General features: G+C 42.4%; 2 protein-coding genes across 2 annotated transcripts in view; both read right to left on the bottom strand.

The window, feature by feature from the left end:
- Window positions 1–15,679, bottom strand: part of dcn (decorin) — a 155,757-nt gene that overhangs the window by 100,071 nt on the left and 40,007 nt on the right. The window lies entirely within an intron of this gene.
- On the bottom strand, window positions 5,582–14,051 carry btg1 (B-cell translocation gene 1, anti-proliferative). The gene is made up of 2 exons (XM_079335084.1): window positions 13,117–14,051; window positions 5,582–10,097 (listed from the first exon to the last, which is right to left on the bottom strand). The coding sequence occupies exons 1-2, from the start codon at window positions 13,259–13,261 to the stop codon at window positions 9,694–9,696; spliced, it is 549 nt and encodes a 182-aa protein (XP_079191210.1). The 5' UTR covers window positions 13,262–14,051; the 3' UTR covers window positions 5,582–9,693.

Genomic DNA, 15,679 nt, shown 5'->3' with positions numbered 1-15,679 from the left:
TGCACGTTGATAAGGCCAATGGATTCAAGGTCTGTTTTGCAACAGCTGCTCAAAGTCGAAAACAAACTTTGGAGACAATTTGAGGATGTGAACCTCGTGTTTCAGTGTTTGTGAAATGTCTGTTGCGAAAACAAAAAAAAACCCCCACTGTTGTTGGCCCAGTGACCTTATTTTCATGCCTGTGTGTTCGAAATAACTGTCAACTCGTGATTGATTGTGAGTGCCTCCGTCGTTCAGATACAAAAGGTTTGGACTAAATAAATGTGTTCCTGCATTTCTTTAAATACACAAAGGAGCTACACCTGTGTGTGTGTGTGTGTGTGTGTGTGTGTGTGTGTGTGTGTGTGTGTGTGTGTGTGTGTGTGTGTGTGTGTGTGTGTGTGTGTGTGTGTGTGAGGGTGTGTGTGGCCAGACCTCCTGCAGAAGGCCTCTCACTGCAGACCCAAGCGAAGGTTATATTTAGCTAGCTGGTTGTCTGTCTCGCTCTCTCTCTCTCTTTCTCCCTCTAAATATTTGAGAGCGATGCCGTTTGATTGGGAGAGGCCGACCACAGGAATATGTTGCCTCCATGTCTGACCACCAACTTTCAGATAACCATATGTGGGCGAATACAAACAGATGAAGACATCAGTGGTGGTTAGCCTGTTAGCTTATCATTACGGGACAGAGCTTGTTCCTATCACTACTGTTGGCTAAAGACATGATGAGAAAGGGAGTGGGGGAAAAAAAACAAAAAAAACAGTTTCAGGGTTTTTAAGAGTTGCAAAGTGGGAGGAGCTGCTGCCATGTGTACAGATTTATTTTTGCCACTGCCCTGTTATTCTACACATTAATGCTCTTCTCCCTTGACGCAAACATTTTGAAAGAAAAAAAATGTCTGTGAACCAACAAAGTCAGAGGCTAGCCTGCTAACAATATATAGCATTTAGCTAATAATTAGCCCAAAAATATAAAAAAAAGAAATACTTGTGACCAAAGCAGAAATAAAAGAAGAGCACATCACAGACATAAATTTGCCAGGAGGTCAACATCTTGATTAGCATCTGAGCCAACATGTTAACTTGAGCGTCTTTATTTGATGTTAATATGCAAATGTTTGTTTTTCTGCTTTAGCTGCTTCACGTGTTGCTACCTAGCAACAAAACATTTAAACATTAATGTTCTGTCACGTTTTTCCCTGAAAATACTTTACTGCTCTTTGCAAAGAAATGGGTTTCTGTGTCACTCTTTATTCTTTCATATGTTTCAATGGTTTATGTTGTTTGTGTGTTCTACGATACCAGACAGAAGTGAAGCTTTACTTATCTTTTATACTTTCGGTTTTTTACATAATTCGTTGCATGTGTGAAGCTTCTTGAAAATAAACCTGATGCAGGGTTGTGCAGAAAAAGAAGTGCATGGTGGTCACAGTTTACCACAATAAAGCTTAGCATAATGCTGCACATCAAATCGACCCAGAAGATGCAAGTATACTGACTTCAAATGATACACGTTTACCCAGTTTGTACAAAGCTGCTCTGGTTTAGTGTTCAACTACACAGATTTGTAGTTTTAGTGACTGTATCGAAAAGTGTGTTTTGATGATTCAACCAAGACGTGGAAGTGTTCCTCGGTCGCTTAAAACTTTTTTTTGTTTCTTTCTCGCTCCAGCCGTTCAAAGGAAGCCATGAAAACATGCAGGTGCTGTGAATACAAAGACACACTCTGCCACACAATTCCCTTCGAGACGCCTCACGTTACCCCAATAAGGCCTGCTGCCAGACTATGGAATGAATCCCTGTTCTGGGGGAGCGCGAGCTGACAGGTGACACCAGCAGCCTGGAGGAGGAGGAAGGGTAAAGATAGACGAAGGACGACGGGGTGTAGAGGTCATGAAGGAGGGGAGGCAGGGAGGGTGCAAAAACCAGGGAGGGTCATAAAAGGTGGGGGGGGGGGGGGGGGGAAGAGAATGTCTATTTTTGTTTAATGAAAGATGAGAGAGCATTAGGAAGTAGAGGAGGGCTGAAGATGGGCAGATCAAATGACATGCTCTTCTCTTTCCCTCATATACTAACAGTTGAATTGTAGAGCTTTCTCTACACCATTAAGACCGAGAGATCATCCAACACTTCTTCATTATTTGGTCTGTCATGCGTGCCATTAACTACCTTGTTCTTCTCCAACCCCAACCAGATAGCTTGTCACCTAATAAAGAAGAAGAGGCCTGCTTACAATTAAGAATATAAAATACTGTTATTGTCAACTTTTAAGAAGTTGCTAAAAGGGATAATAGGCCGAGCTTAACCGCCTTTCCTTTGATGCTAACTGCCTGTCTGCTAACTTGTTGTTAGCTGAGGCCTGTTTGCTAACCAAACGGTAAGTTCAAACTGTTTTTTTTAAAGGACTTTGTATACCGTGGATTGGCAGAGTTTGCAGAGCAGAGTAGCAAATATGTGATGGGACACATTATGTTATCTTGTACAAAAATGTTTTGTGGTTTTGAATATTTGTAAATACATAAGTGAAATTCAGTATTCTACGTAGCTCTAGATACAATACCTAAGAAGCGCACACAGATGCTAATGGGTTAAAAAACAACAATCCATTGTGGTATGTTAAAAGTGTCATTTAATGAACAAGTTTTGTGTTTCTAATCGTGACATTTTATGTGGTATATACGTACCAGGTATTTTGGTTCTTCATTAACAAATATCTGCCTCAAAAGATTGACAAAAGAAATGACAATCTATATTTAAGCAACACAATCAGGCTTTTTGTTATACGTCAGTCACACTAAAGTAACCTCATCCCTAAAGTCCCCTCCCGCAGTCAACCCACCCAGCATTAATGACGTGTCCGGCCCAAGCTGGAGCTCTTTGTCCCTGCTGTTTTTTCACTTTGTTCATTGTCCCAGCACGGATGCTGGTGGGAAGGGCGTGTGCAGCGGGGGCAAAGCAGATGTCAGAGAGAGGATGAATTGCGCCCTGAGGGGAAGGGGAGAGATGGCTAGTGTAGCATGGATACTCAGGAGACCCACGCAGACAGGCAAGGCAATCTGAGGATCTGTTTCAAAGAGGAATCAACTTGTCCTTGGATTGTGGATGACGTACACCCACACAAGGATACCAATAAGTGGAAAAACAAACATACGTATGGCTCTGCTGTGGCTCATCGCTGTATTATCAAATATTTGACCATTTACACACAACCTTAGATAAGAGGTTGTAATAGATACAGAACATGCTTCTGAGGTGTTGTTCCTGTTTTTGTTTTGTTTTTATGTTTTTGCACTAGTTTATGATCAATCAAAGTATTTTTATCTTCATGCTTGAAACCAAACTGACTTTGAGAAGTATTAAAATAGACATGAAAGCCAACAGTGTGAGGCCCCTTCCACACACAAAAAAAAGTGGCTGTGTGACTTATGCGGATGCATCATAGCTTTTGTCCTTTATGCAGAGGAGCATAAACACACACACACACACACACACATTCTCTGCAGGAGGGCTACCCTGTCATCTCGCTGGCAATAAAGCGAGTCCCAGATGTCTGTCCCCGCCTCCTTCTGTTATAGCAGACACACAAGCTCACGCTGTCACTCACCATGCCTTTGTTCCCCAACAGCAACGTAACATTGCTCGTAGACCTTGTCCAGTTTCGGTGTACATGATGCCACAAACTCCGAGGAAAAATCTTAGGCATGAGGAAAGAGTGCAGAATATGAGATGACGAGATCATGCGATTAATAGAAAGGAGACTTTCCCTTGGAGTTAAAGGCTACATGCAGGTTATATTGTTTATCATTGACAGCATTCTCGTTAAGTCTTTCTGTGGAAATCAGACACTCCTTCCAGAACTTTCCACCTAATCAAACAATCTCCACAGTTGCTATGACCTCAGTTGCTAGGGCAGAAATTATTACATCGCAGTTTCATCAGTGCAAAGCTGAAACTCCGATGCAATTCTTATATGACGATTTGATGATGTTCTGACACATGTTGCAATAGAATTTTTGAAAAGCGTTTTTATGGAATCAAAAGATATCCATGCTCATGTTTTATGGGAGCTTTTCATTTACATGAAAAGTGCAATTCACATACTTTGGCCTTCTGACAATGTCAAAATAAAGTTTTACTTACCCTTTAAGGGCGCCAGCAACTATAAAATATCTTTTATATTCAAAACTAAATGAAACATTAGTGCAAAAACACACCAGATGTAGTCAGGTTCTTATTTTCAGGACATGAGAATCGGGCCAAAACATCTTGCACAAGTGAGTCATTGCAAAACTACGTCCAGAGGGTGATTGCAAAACTCAATTCAATCTGGATCATTTATGCTTTTTGTTACTCTTGGATAGCTTTTTTTTATTTCCTTCTCAACACGTGATATTTTCATGCAAAAAAAAAAAAAAAAAGAGCCACACTGGGCCGTGTAGTCAGATAACAGATAAACCCTGAGAATCTTTAAGCTCCTTTATGAAGAGATCCAACGGGGAAATTCAGCAGGAGAGAATTCACGAGGTTAGGAAAACAGGCCTAAATCTGACTTAAGCTCTCATTGTGAACATTCTAACTACAATACCCACAGTCTCCAGCTGTGGAGGCCTCGTCCTAGCCTGTGTTTTTGCAGAGGTAAAGCCTGACTTCCACAGAACACCTCTCAGAACCCTGAAACCCCACGCCCTCGGCTCCTGCTAAACCAGCTCTCCTTGTTCCCTCCTTTGTCCCAGTGTCAAAACGAGCCGAATGTTTGTCTTTTTCTGCCTGCTGCTGAGCAACCGGCAAGGATTCAGAGTGCTGCAAAGCCTCGCAGTCTTAATCCAAACTCTGTTTCTTTTTTTGCAGAGTCAGCTGGTTATGATGAGGTGATGTTGTGCGTGTATACCGGTGTCCTCGCAGTTTTTTTCCCCCCAGACATTCCTTGCTGAACGTACCATCTGTCACCTCCTATCATTTAAGAAGTGGAAGCACTTGGCAGCTCTTTCTGGATGGTTGGATAATCGATCTGGAGTTCAATCCCAATTCCTGAAAACATGAGAATTTGGACGTGAGGTAGTTGGATTTGTTGATCAGGCCAGGCTACAGTCCTTTTAGGGGAGAGCAGCAAGCAGCTTTTTAAAATGTTCCACAGTAAAACCAAAAGAAACGGGGGGGAGGGGGGGAAATGAAGCAATAAATCAATATTTTTGAGTCAGAGTTTGCAAGTTTGTGTTCCACATCTGTTTAACAACAAACTATTGCACCATTAAGAGTCCCCTTTTTTTCCCCCTAAACAAATTTAACACGCGCTAAGATAATGTGCTTATGGAAAGCATGACCTAAAATCTGTTTATACTGCAGTGCTGTTTACTGTTCTAACGTAGGCACACGTTAGTAGGCAATTGGCTTGATCTCCTTTTAAGACTGTTTTTGTTTTTTACAGATGGCTCCCTCAGCTCTCAAGCACTAAGGGGTCAAATTCCAATCTCACAAGATCAGCAAATCAGGCTTGTGTAGCGTTTAATACGCAAGACCCAGGCCAAGTTTCTCATTCAGACAAGACCTTGAGAACAAATGTAGTGCTTCATGCATTCTTTGATATAATAATGACAGCTCACAGGTTGTATGATGCCAAGATAGGAAATCTTTTATTACAGAGAAAAAAAACTTTTCTTCCAAAATATAGAAATCTGTACAACTTCCGCACAATCAATTTACATGAACTGTACAAATTTACAGCAGTTCATCACAACATACCCAAGGAAAAGAAACTGAACACGATAAAGATGTACTGACATGAGATCACAAGATAGACAGCTTTTCTTCTTGGGTAAGCTCAGATTTTTTTGTCTATTTTCTGGTTTTGTAGGTAAATAGAAAATAAAAAGGAAAAAAAAAAGAGAAAAAAAAGGAAAAAAAAAAAAGAACAAAAGGATACGTCTACACTTACAGATCATGGAAACTAATATTTTTTTTTTTATATACCAAAACAACTTTGGTCCTTGCCAACACTCCCATCACAAAATGGCTTCACTTACGAAAAAAAGCGTTATCCATGTTAAAAGATGAAATACAAAAAAAGGAATACATCTAAAAACACCTCAGGATAGCAATTATTGGCACTTCCCATGTGTAATGTTATGTACTCTACCATTTGTTGTACAGTTACAATACATTCTACAATATGTAAAACACCTCAAATGTGAAAGTGGCAATAATTCAACTAATCAATGACAATTTTTTTTGACGACAACAACAACAACAAAACTGCTGTTCCCTTCCTGTTTCGTGTCTTAACATGCACAACTTTTTTTCCACAAGGGTATTTATTGAATGTCTGAGGCCTGAGTTTGGCAATACATTCCAGGAGAGACTCCTCGCGTCTCGAAAAAAATAATCACACGTCTTCAACTTGACATATTTAGTGCATTTTATGTGCTATTTACCCTCTGACTTCTCGAAGCACTCTCACAACGATTCTGTAATCTATGTGCGCACAAGCTGAATGGATGCCATTTAGATCATCAATATTACCGAGGAAGAAACCATTTCGGGTGGCAAAAGTGGAGTTGAGAGGGTGACGAAGGGCGGTTGTGGGTATTCATTTTTGTAGCGCTAAAATCAAGGTCTGTTAAAAAGTGGGGTTAGATCACCAGACTAACTAAAAATCCTCATATAAAGAGGATGAAGGGGAGAACATGGGGATGGCAGGGTGGAAAGATGAGGAAATCTACCACTGTGACCATAAAAACACACTGAGAAAAAAGTGAGACGAGACGATTATCTCGCATCCGAAGTATAGACCAACCTCAAAAACGACGTCACTTGACTGAAAGAACGTGAATGTGATTTGATAAAAACTTGTCTCAAAAATGAAAATAAAAGCTGCGGGCGCTCTTATCCATTTTGCAGACGCGGAATCGCTGCATTTCACAGATTGCTGAAGGGAGTATCAGCAGAGAGCATGGGAAGGGGGTCATGTGTGTGGGGGGGGGGGGGTTGCAGTGCGTCAAAGGCTATAGCTCTATTACCCATGATCCTCTCAGGCTTAGGGGAGCTTAAACACCCATAGGTCTGGTGATGAGCGAGGGAACCAGCCTGCCGTGACAGATTTTGCCAGCAGGCTAAGGCCCCGACAACACCCGAAGCCGGGCCAGCATCTGTTCCGGCTTGCTGTTAACCCCTTTGGACCCAGAACTGGGAGTGAAGTGGGGGTACGTCAGACAGCCATCACATCCTTTCATATGCATGTAAACAAAGTTGCAATCCAGTGAGATGAAAACAAAACAAAAAATACAACAGTCTGGTACCCTCAAACTCGTCTTTTCAAACTAGTTCCCCCCCAGTGTAGCTCGAGCACGCCATGAGCGTGTGCTGGTTTTTGTATCCACCGCTGGGGGAGAAGGGTCGAGGGCTTCTGGTCGGGAAAGGGGGTGCTGAATAGGTCCAGAGATAGGAGGGGCTGGAGGGATTTTAGCTGCCCTGGACATTAAGAGTCCGGCCCTTGCCCCCCCCCAAACTCTCTGAAACCACATCTCCCCCCCCATTCTCCCTGCCTTCCTTACCCAGCTCCCCTCCCCCCGCCAGCTGATGGACGATGATATGTGTCACATTAAGTCTACCTGCATCCACAGGGGGTCTGCTAGCAGCATGCTGGCTTGGCTGAACAAGAGGTCTGAGCTGAGGGGTGATATGTGGCACTTGAGGCACTCAAACCCGCCCCCCCCACCCCAGAAATGGGTGAAGGAGGTGGAGGGTGTTATCGCTGCCAGACTGGATAGGAGACAGGGCAGCACTTTGAACCAGGCTGGCTAAACGTGAGCCTGATAAAAGTTTAAAAATCACAAATGACTCAAAATTCATGACAATAAGGTCTTCGTAAGGCAATGCACCTCGAATGCACACATTAGGACAAGTCTCTCTCTTTAAAAAGGACCCTAAGTAGAGCTAATGTGAATGAAATAGAAAGCCGACATGGCCTGGGGTTGTTTTTAAAATTCAAGTTAATTTCTGAACAGTCTGTGCTCCAAACCTCCCTTTGGCCAAAGTCTCACACAGTCATCACTTAGTCCAGACCTTTCTAACTTCTCTCTCTCTCTAACAGCAACACAAATCACCATCTGCGTGTGTGTGTCTCGGGTGGAGGGGGGAAAACAGCTTAGCTCTGCATCCTGCCAGAGCTAACAGTGCTATGTGAACGGATGACAGAATGTTTCTTAACCACCCATTTTTTTTTTTATTTTTTTTTTTAACTCTCCACCAACAAAATCAAGAGCTCTGAAATGTTCAAATACAGTGTAAAAAGAGGGTTTTGAAATCCAGAGTTGGACACTCCTGAATTTTGAAAGACAGATTCAATAGATCCCAACATGGGAGCTCAAAGTATGAACATAACCGCTAAAAAAAAAAAAAAAAAAAAAAAAAGGGGGAGGTTAAACAAAAACAAAAAAACCGTGTGAAAAGATGACATTCGAGTGGATGGAATGCAGGCGATTTTCTCTAAGAAGTACACATCCCACACAATCTAACGTCAAAGTGCATTCAATGTCAATTCTAACAGGGCCACATGACCACAAAATTTGGGTTAAACAGGCCCCCCCTTATTTTTTTTTTTTGCTACACTTTGAATTTATTTTGGTGATGCAGGAGACGACATAATTGTGGGAGGAAAAGATGGCGCAGTTAGCAACAACACAAGAACCTGATTGTGAATAACAACAACATTCATGAATTAAGGGGAGGGAGGGGTGCCGGAGACGGGTCCCCCTTGCCCTCCCCTTGGAAAAGCTACACATACATGGGTGATGATGGGAGGGCAACAGTGCAACAGGACACGCTGGTATCCATAGGTAACAGGTGTCACGACACATTCCACTTGCACTTACGTACAGGCCGAGAGACGGTTGAGATGGGAGGTTTCTATGAAGCTCAGAGTTGATGTTGAACTGGGGAGGAGAGTCGGGAGTAAGAGCTGAAGCCCCTTTTTCCTGCTGCAAGATAAAGAACTCGAGTTCCCTGTGGTCCAAAAGGGGGTGTATAGAAAATAGAGATGCTCTTATTGGTTGTTTCTTTACCTTGCGTGTGGATTGTGAGAGGCTCAGACTTCCAACTCCATCCTTCCCAGACAAACAAAACCAATGACTTAACCACAGGACTTAAGAAAATACAAGAGTTACTTCCTGTTTAAAATCTGTCCAAATTGAGGTTTTGGTGTTTTTTTGGAGTTAGTGTGTGGAACATGTACCTATAGTAACCAAGAGTAAGAAAAGTGCAAAGTCAATGACTGAGAGATGGAGCCGATCACCATGCTGTTTACAGTTGAGGAGCGAGGGGTGGTGGTGGTGGTGTTGGTGGTGGGGGGGTGCAGATGGAACCAGTCCCCCTGGGGAATACTGGTTGGTTTATTGGTTGGTTGGTTTAGCTGCCCCAACAGTTCCATTTCCACAAAGCCTCTCCTACAAAACCGGAGTGCCCAGATGATCCAATGACAACAGAAGAAATGATAAGGGGGAGGGGGGGGTTCAAAATATCAAACCTACAAGGTTTCCATCACCTGGACGATAGGCCACATCCTCTTTTTTTTTTTTTTTTTTTTTTCCTTTTTCACTTCTTTCACTATTTCATTTCATATTCTTAGCTTTAAAAAGGCTCGCCCTGGTATGGTCAAACGGTCTGACCAACCACGACGTGACCCTGAACAGAAAAAGCAGGCCGGCTGTGACGACGCGCCTCTTTAACTGGACACAGTCATCATATTGTAGGTTTTGGAGGGACTTGTTCTGCCCAGCCCCATCATTTCGTCCTTGCAGCTGATGCGACTGTCCACCATGGGGCCCATCGACCCGCTGGGTCCTGAGGGGGAGCTGGTGGCGCCCGTCATCGGCATCCCGGGTGGGCAGGGCTGCGACTCGTACAGGACGCAGATGGAGCCGTCCTCACCAATGCGGTAGGACACCTCGAAAGGATCGACCCACAGTGTGAGCTCGCTGGGGAGCAGCAGGTAGAGTTGCTGGATGGTCAGGCCAATGCGCTGGCCCGCCTGCCCCACCAGGGGGTCCATCTTGTGGTTGATGCGGATGCAGCGGTAACCTGAGCCTTTGCAGGGTCTGTCTGGGAACCAGTGGTGCTTGTATTGCTCTGTTGGGAGAGAAAAGGAATGGACAAGTTAAACTATGGAGTGATCCGCTTTAGTAACTGTGGGTATATAGCAAAAAAAAAAAAGCCTTTAAATAAAATGAAAATAATTAAATGAAATATTTTCCTGCATCAGATGAAAATGTACAAGGAAGCTAAAGAGTCCACTAACCAAAGTTTATTTTTATTGTGTATGTAGCTTAGAGCCTGTTAAAGTACAGGGCTAAGTTGTGTGCAGTTGAACAAAGACTGAAAAACATCACCACCTGTTCACAGAGCTGATAAGCAGCCATAAACAGCCGGCCAGCGGCTCCCTGGGCCTACGTGACAAAAAGAGGGCAATTGAATTGCACAATCCCTCCCCGAGCCTTTCGTCAGTGTCACAAAGTCTCCCATGACTGGCTGCACAAAAACACCAAAAGTGTCGAAGTCCCAGCCAGCCATCTGGGACGTTTAGTCCCGCCTCTTAAAGGGACAGGATCCTTTTTTTCCCCTGTTGTCTTTTCTTTTTTTCTTCACTCTCTTGTCTGTGTGGAAGTTTTCGAGTGCAGCGAAACCAGTGATTCAGAGTGACGCCACTCGCTGCATGCTTCAGGCATTTTAGCGGTTGAGATGATGAGAGGAAAATTAGAGTGTTGACTTTTTGAGTGTACAAGGAAGTAAAATAAGACTCACTCTTTCCATGAGACTTCACTTTTGGCTTTGTAGGAGAGCTATTTTTCTCTCGACTTTCATTGTATTAACTGACCTCCCTCTTTGGGCCTACCCCCTGCTATTCACTTTGATACAGCTCATATATATTGAACTCCTATTGATGGCATTGTCTGGCCTCGTAGCCACTGAAAAACAACCACAGTGAAGTAGGGCAGCATTCAGACTGAGACCTGAAGGCCACCTGTATGCATTCAGAGGTTAATAACGCCTAGTATCTTATCACTTTGAGCCGTATTGTGTCGATCTAATGGAGGGGCCGGCACTCGAAAGGGGGCTGGATGATCTTTCAGCTGCAGACTGAGCCACGAAAGCAGCTAACTACAGCTCAGCAGGGCCTATTCTTAAAAACCAGGGCACACGGGGCAGGAGGAGGGGGGAGGATATAGCAAACAGAAAAGTAAGTAGACACTTTCAAGAAACTGCGTACTGGCATGCAAAGGGATTCCGTTTGTGTTTAGGTATTACAACTTCTACCACAAGTAAATCACGTTGCTACTGTTAAACCGGAAGAAACTAAATCCTGCTAACTACCATTACACAACGATGGTGGTTTCAATCTGGTCACTGTTTCTAATTCTCTTTGTACAAACAACAAACAAAAGAGATTTTACAGATATAAAGGAGCTCTGGCCAGTTAAGTATCAAACTCACCTCATACAGTACTACATTTTATGATTGTATTTTAAAGGATTTACTTTCTAATCTTGCTTTACTTTCAACTACATAATATTTCAGTGCTGTGACTTTAAGCTGCATCAAAACACCTAAAACATTTTTTAATCACACTTTGGTAAATTACATTTTTTTATTGTATTGGCTTTGTTTTTGTATACTGTGTGTTTATCATACTAAACATCGGTTGGGGATACTTTGCTGCAGTGGATTTCCCCTCCATTTCCTGCTGCCTCTGTGTTTCAATGTCGGCCTGTAGGCAGCGACCAAAACATCCCCTCCCCCACACACCAGGCTGCACAGTCGACTCCATTCAAGCCCAAAACTTTTGTCTGTTTACATACACACGCAGACGTTTTCAATTAACTTTTAAATAAGTAAAAGCATAAACTAAAACGACTCTTAAAACCCCACAACACATCACCGTACACTGGCATTACGACCCCTAGACAATAGAAAATAACTTGCAGTTTATCTGCTATAAAAGTGAAGTTAGTTTGTGCTACTTCAGCATCCCTTTGTTTACGGGGTTAAGACAAAAACTAAATGTAAATAAAGAAATTTTATTATTGTGTTTTTACTGTATTTTCTGTATGTATTCAATCAGAGCATCACACCAGGCTTAATTAAAACCCCAAATAAGTCAAAATTGCATGTTTTTTACACCCGTGAGCTCCTTATGTAGGTCATCTGCTGTTATGTGCTCTCTTGATGGAGTGGGGCAGATGTACAGCAGCTTCAGAGGCCTCAGACTGGAATGTGTTTACAGCAGGAAATGAGACAATACCCTGAACTGCAATGTTCCTTTTTTTTTTTTTTTAAACACCCATAATCCATGGACTCATGACACATATGAGGATTAAAATCAATTCTATATCACCTAAGCCCCCCATAATCAGGATTTTAAAGCTACTCAATATGATTTTTTTTTAATGATTTTTCAATTTTAATGAATGGGAGATACATGTTCGCCAACTGCAGTTCAAATTGTAAATCGTCGAATAACTCAAACAATCCCCGATTATGAGGTCAATGGATAATAAAATAAGACAACTTGGGTTTTATAGTATTTGTCATCGACAGAAAGACAAATATGAACCGTCCTTTTACGGCATTACGGTGTGAAATAGGACATATTATCTCCTAATGCATTACGTAATTGACAAGCCTGTACCAAAGTGACTGGGGGCCGTTTCTGTTCTCTGTGAGAGTGTTATCGACCGAAGCGCACTTCCTTGTTTGAGCCAAGCCAATTTTTCCACTCCCCCTTTTTCCTCTGGTGCTTCTCATAAACAAAGTCGCAGCAACTAAACACTTGTTTCTTTCTTTTTTTTTTTTTTTGAAGTTTCCGCTCAAAAGAATAAATTGTATCGACTACATCGTCGACGAAAATCTCCACAGAGCGCCTCGCGGGGGTTTCTACTTGTTTTTCCCTCTTCGACGTGCGCAAACAGTGATGCGCGGTGGCAAAGCTGATAGTGATACATGAGAGAACAAAGAAAGGGCTTCTTGTGAATCACCCTCAAACCCATTAGAAGCTGAATTAGTGCACGCAACACTACAACAAAAACATTGGAGGTAGTAGTTCGGTGAAATTAAGGTTGAAAACGTAGAACAAATAAAATGTGTTCCTTACCTGCCAAAATGTCCTGTAAGCTTTGGCTGAATGTTTGGACCTGTCGGTCGTTTACGTGTCCTTTAACCCTCAGAAATCTCGTCAGAAATACGACGGCGGCGTTGATCTCTGGTTTCATCGTTCCTCGGGCACAAAGGGTATGCATTGAGAAAAGGCAACGGCGACGGTCCGCGCGCGTTTCTTCTTCTTTCTTTTTTTTTTTTTTTTTTCCTCTACGTGTTTGTCCAACCGATCGTTTTTCCCTCCACCTCCGAGCAGCAGTCCTTATCTGTTGGTGCTGGGGTCGTTTCTCTTGGCATTTATTTCGTCGAGGTAGAGGGGAAGTGCTTTTCAAAAGGTGGGTCCGTGGACTAGGACGGCGCAGTGCTGGGAACAGACGTCTGTTATTGGTAAATACAAGGGGGGGTTGGGGGGTCCCTTGGTGCCACACTGAGCCTGGCCACCCTCTTCACTTTGCTCCTCCAGAGTGAAGCTAAAGGAGTGGGGGAGCGGAGTTTTATAGCACTCCTCCTCCTCCCTCCCTTCCCCCAACAGCACCGTCACAAGCTGCTACAGCAACAACAAGCTCAGCCAATAGCTGCCCTGCGTCCGTCTGACGAGCCACATATAGGGAGGAGTGCAGCGTTCACGTCAGCGCTCTGAAAATAAACAGAGGCGCACAGCATGAAACCGTGCTGCGTTCACTGGCAGTCGGAAGCACGGCCTGAAGGGGGAAAAATGGGGAACAAAAGCAAATGAAAACAAAAGGGGAGCTCCGTCGATCTTCATCGAAAAAGTTCAAATCCGCCACAGAAAAAAGTTTTAGTAAACACCAAAATTATTCCTCACCAGGATGTCTTATTATGGTTAAGTTGAAACAAAGTATGGAACAAAAAGTACTGTAATTTAGACCTAAAACGTTACAGAAAGAAACTGAGCACAAAGCTATTTTGGTTCTCTTTTAATAGCTTTCATACTGCAAAACTTAATAAACGCACTATATAAAACTAATGTATTATTATTATTTTTATTCATAATAATAATTATTATTGATTGTTATTACAAAGACAACAGCAGCATTCAGTTATAAGTAGCCTATCTCAGTAGGCTACCAGAAAAAAAATGATTTCCACACTGACTGTGATTGAAAATACTGATTTATTTTGTGTTTTGTACAGCCTGTCAGAAACCTAAGTATGCTTTAATTTGTTTACCTTTCTGGTTTTTCTAAAAATCACTGTTATTGCCTTAAAGGCTACAGTGAATTTTAAAAGTCCACTTTGTTATGACAATACGTTTTCATATATCATTTCTTGGTTGCAGTATAGCCTTCCTCCTTTCAATTATTTATAAGACATTTCAACAGGTTGTCCGGGTGGCCCTGGAGTTTAACACGCTGACCAGCTGCAGGGCCTTTGTTAAAGTCCATCCCCCACTTCTCCGTCACTCATTTCATCTCAGCGCTCTGCTTTGTGACAATACTTTTTTTTCCACTCATTGACAGGGATTTTTTTTAAGCTTAGGAGGCAGGGAAGCTTTTTTTTTTTTACCTCCAACTTTATCTTAAGAATACAAATTTGCCAAATACGACGATTCATTGGAAAGCTTTTATTCCTAAAGCCTGTATCTTTATATTCCCTGCAGTAATTCTCACATTTTCCCTGCAGTTCACAATTAGAATATAAGAAGGCTTGGCCTGATTACACAATAATACACTTTCTAAAGTACTGGAGGCAGCATTCAGTTTGTAAATAACATTTTCGCCAGACAGGTTGGTGGATTATTCACCCGTCTTTATGTCTTTAGTCATGTTTTTATTGCAGCTTATTTCAGGTCAGGACAAAGAACACTGGCTAGGAAACAGGTGTGTGTGTAAGTGTGTGTCTGTGGGCAAGAAAGAGACAGGAAGAGAAAGAAAGACTGTTTACTATATAGCTCATCAGTTCTGTTTTTTAAGAGTACATGTCTGTGTGCAGGTGAGCACATCTGAGGGTGTTTATTTGCATATGAGAATGTCAAACTCTTTGAGCGACTCCATTGAATTGTAGTAGGAAGCAGTGGAGTCTGTTGTCATTTCAGGGTATGGTCCCTATGTGCTCATTAAAATCAGTGGAAAAGTACAGGCTTCTGTGCTTTGTGTGTTGCTGCTACGATGACCCGCTGAGTGCTCCAATCATGAGGCAATCAAACAGAGCAGGAACAAACTGATTGGCTCAACTACTGACCTAAAGGTAAAGAAGGAGACACTCGATTTAAGGACGAGTGTCCATAATGAGTGTGAATCATACTGACCTGTTTTAGCTAATCCAATGACTCAACTCATTTCCAGTCTGAAACATCTTTGTAAAATGTTTGTGTAGCTTTTTCAACAGGAGAAATAATGCAGCCCAATGTACATCCATGTACAAGGTCTGTAAAATGAGTTACAAAAGGGACACCTTTCATTGCTCATGTGTAGTAAAGGTCTTTGAATGTCCACACAGACAAATCCATACAAGTTCACACAGGTGTATGAACCTCACACACAGTCATAGTTTCACCCACAGTTTACGCACCAACTTGCTATTTCGTGTCATAGTGGAGA

This window comes from Symphodus melops, assembly GCF_947650265.1.
Source record: "Symphodus melops genome assembly, chromosome: 22".
Classification (NCBI taxonomy): domain Eukaryota; kingdom Metazoa; phylum Chordata; class Actinopteri; order Labriformes; family Labridae; genus Symphodus; species Symphodus melops.
The sequence above is the reverse complement of the archived record's forward strand: the minus strand, read 5'-3'. Positions and strand labels throughout refer to the sequence as shown.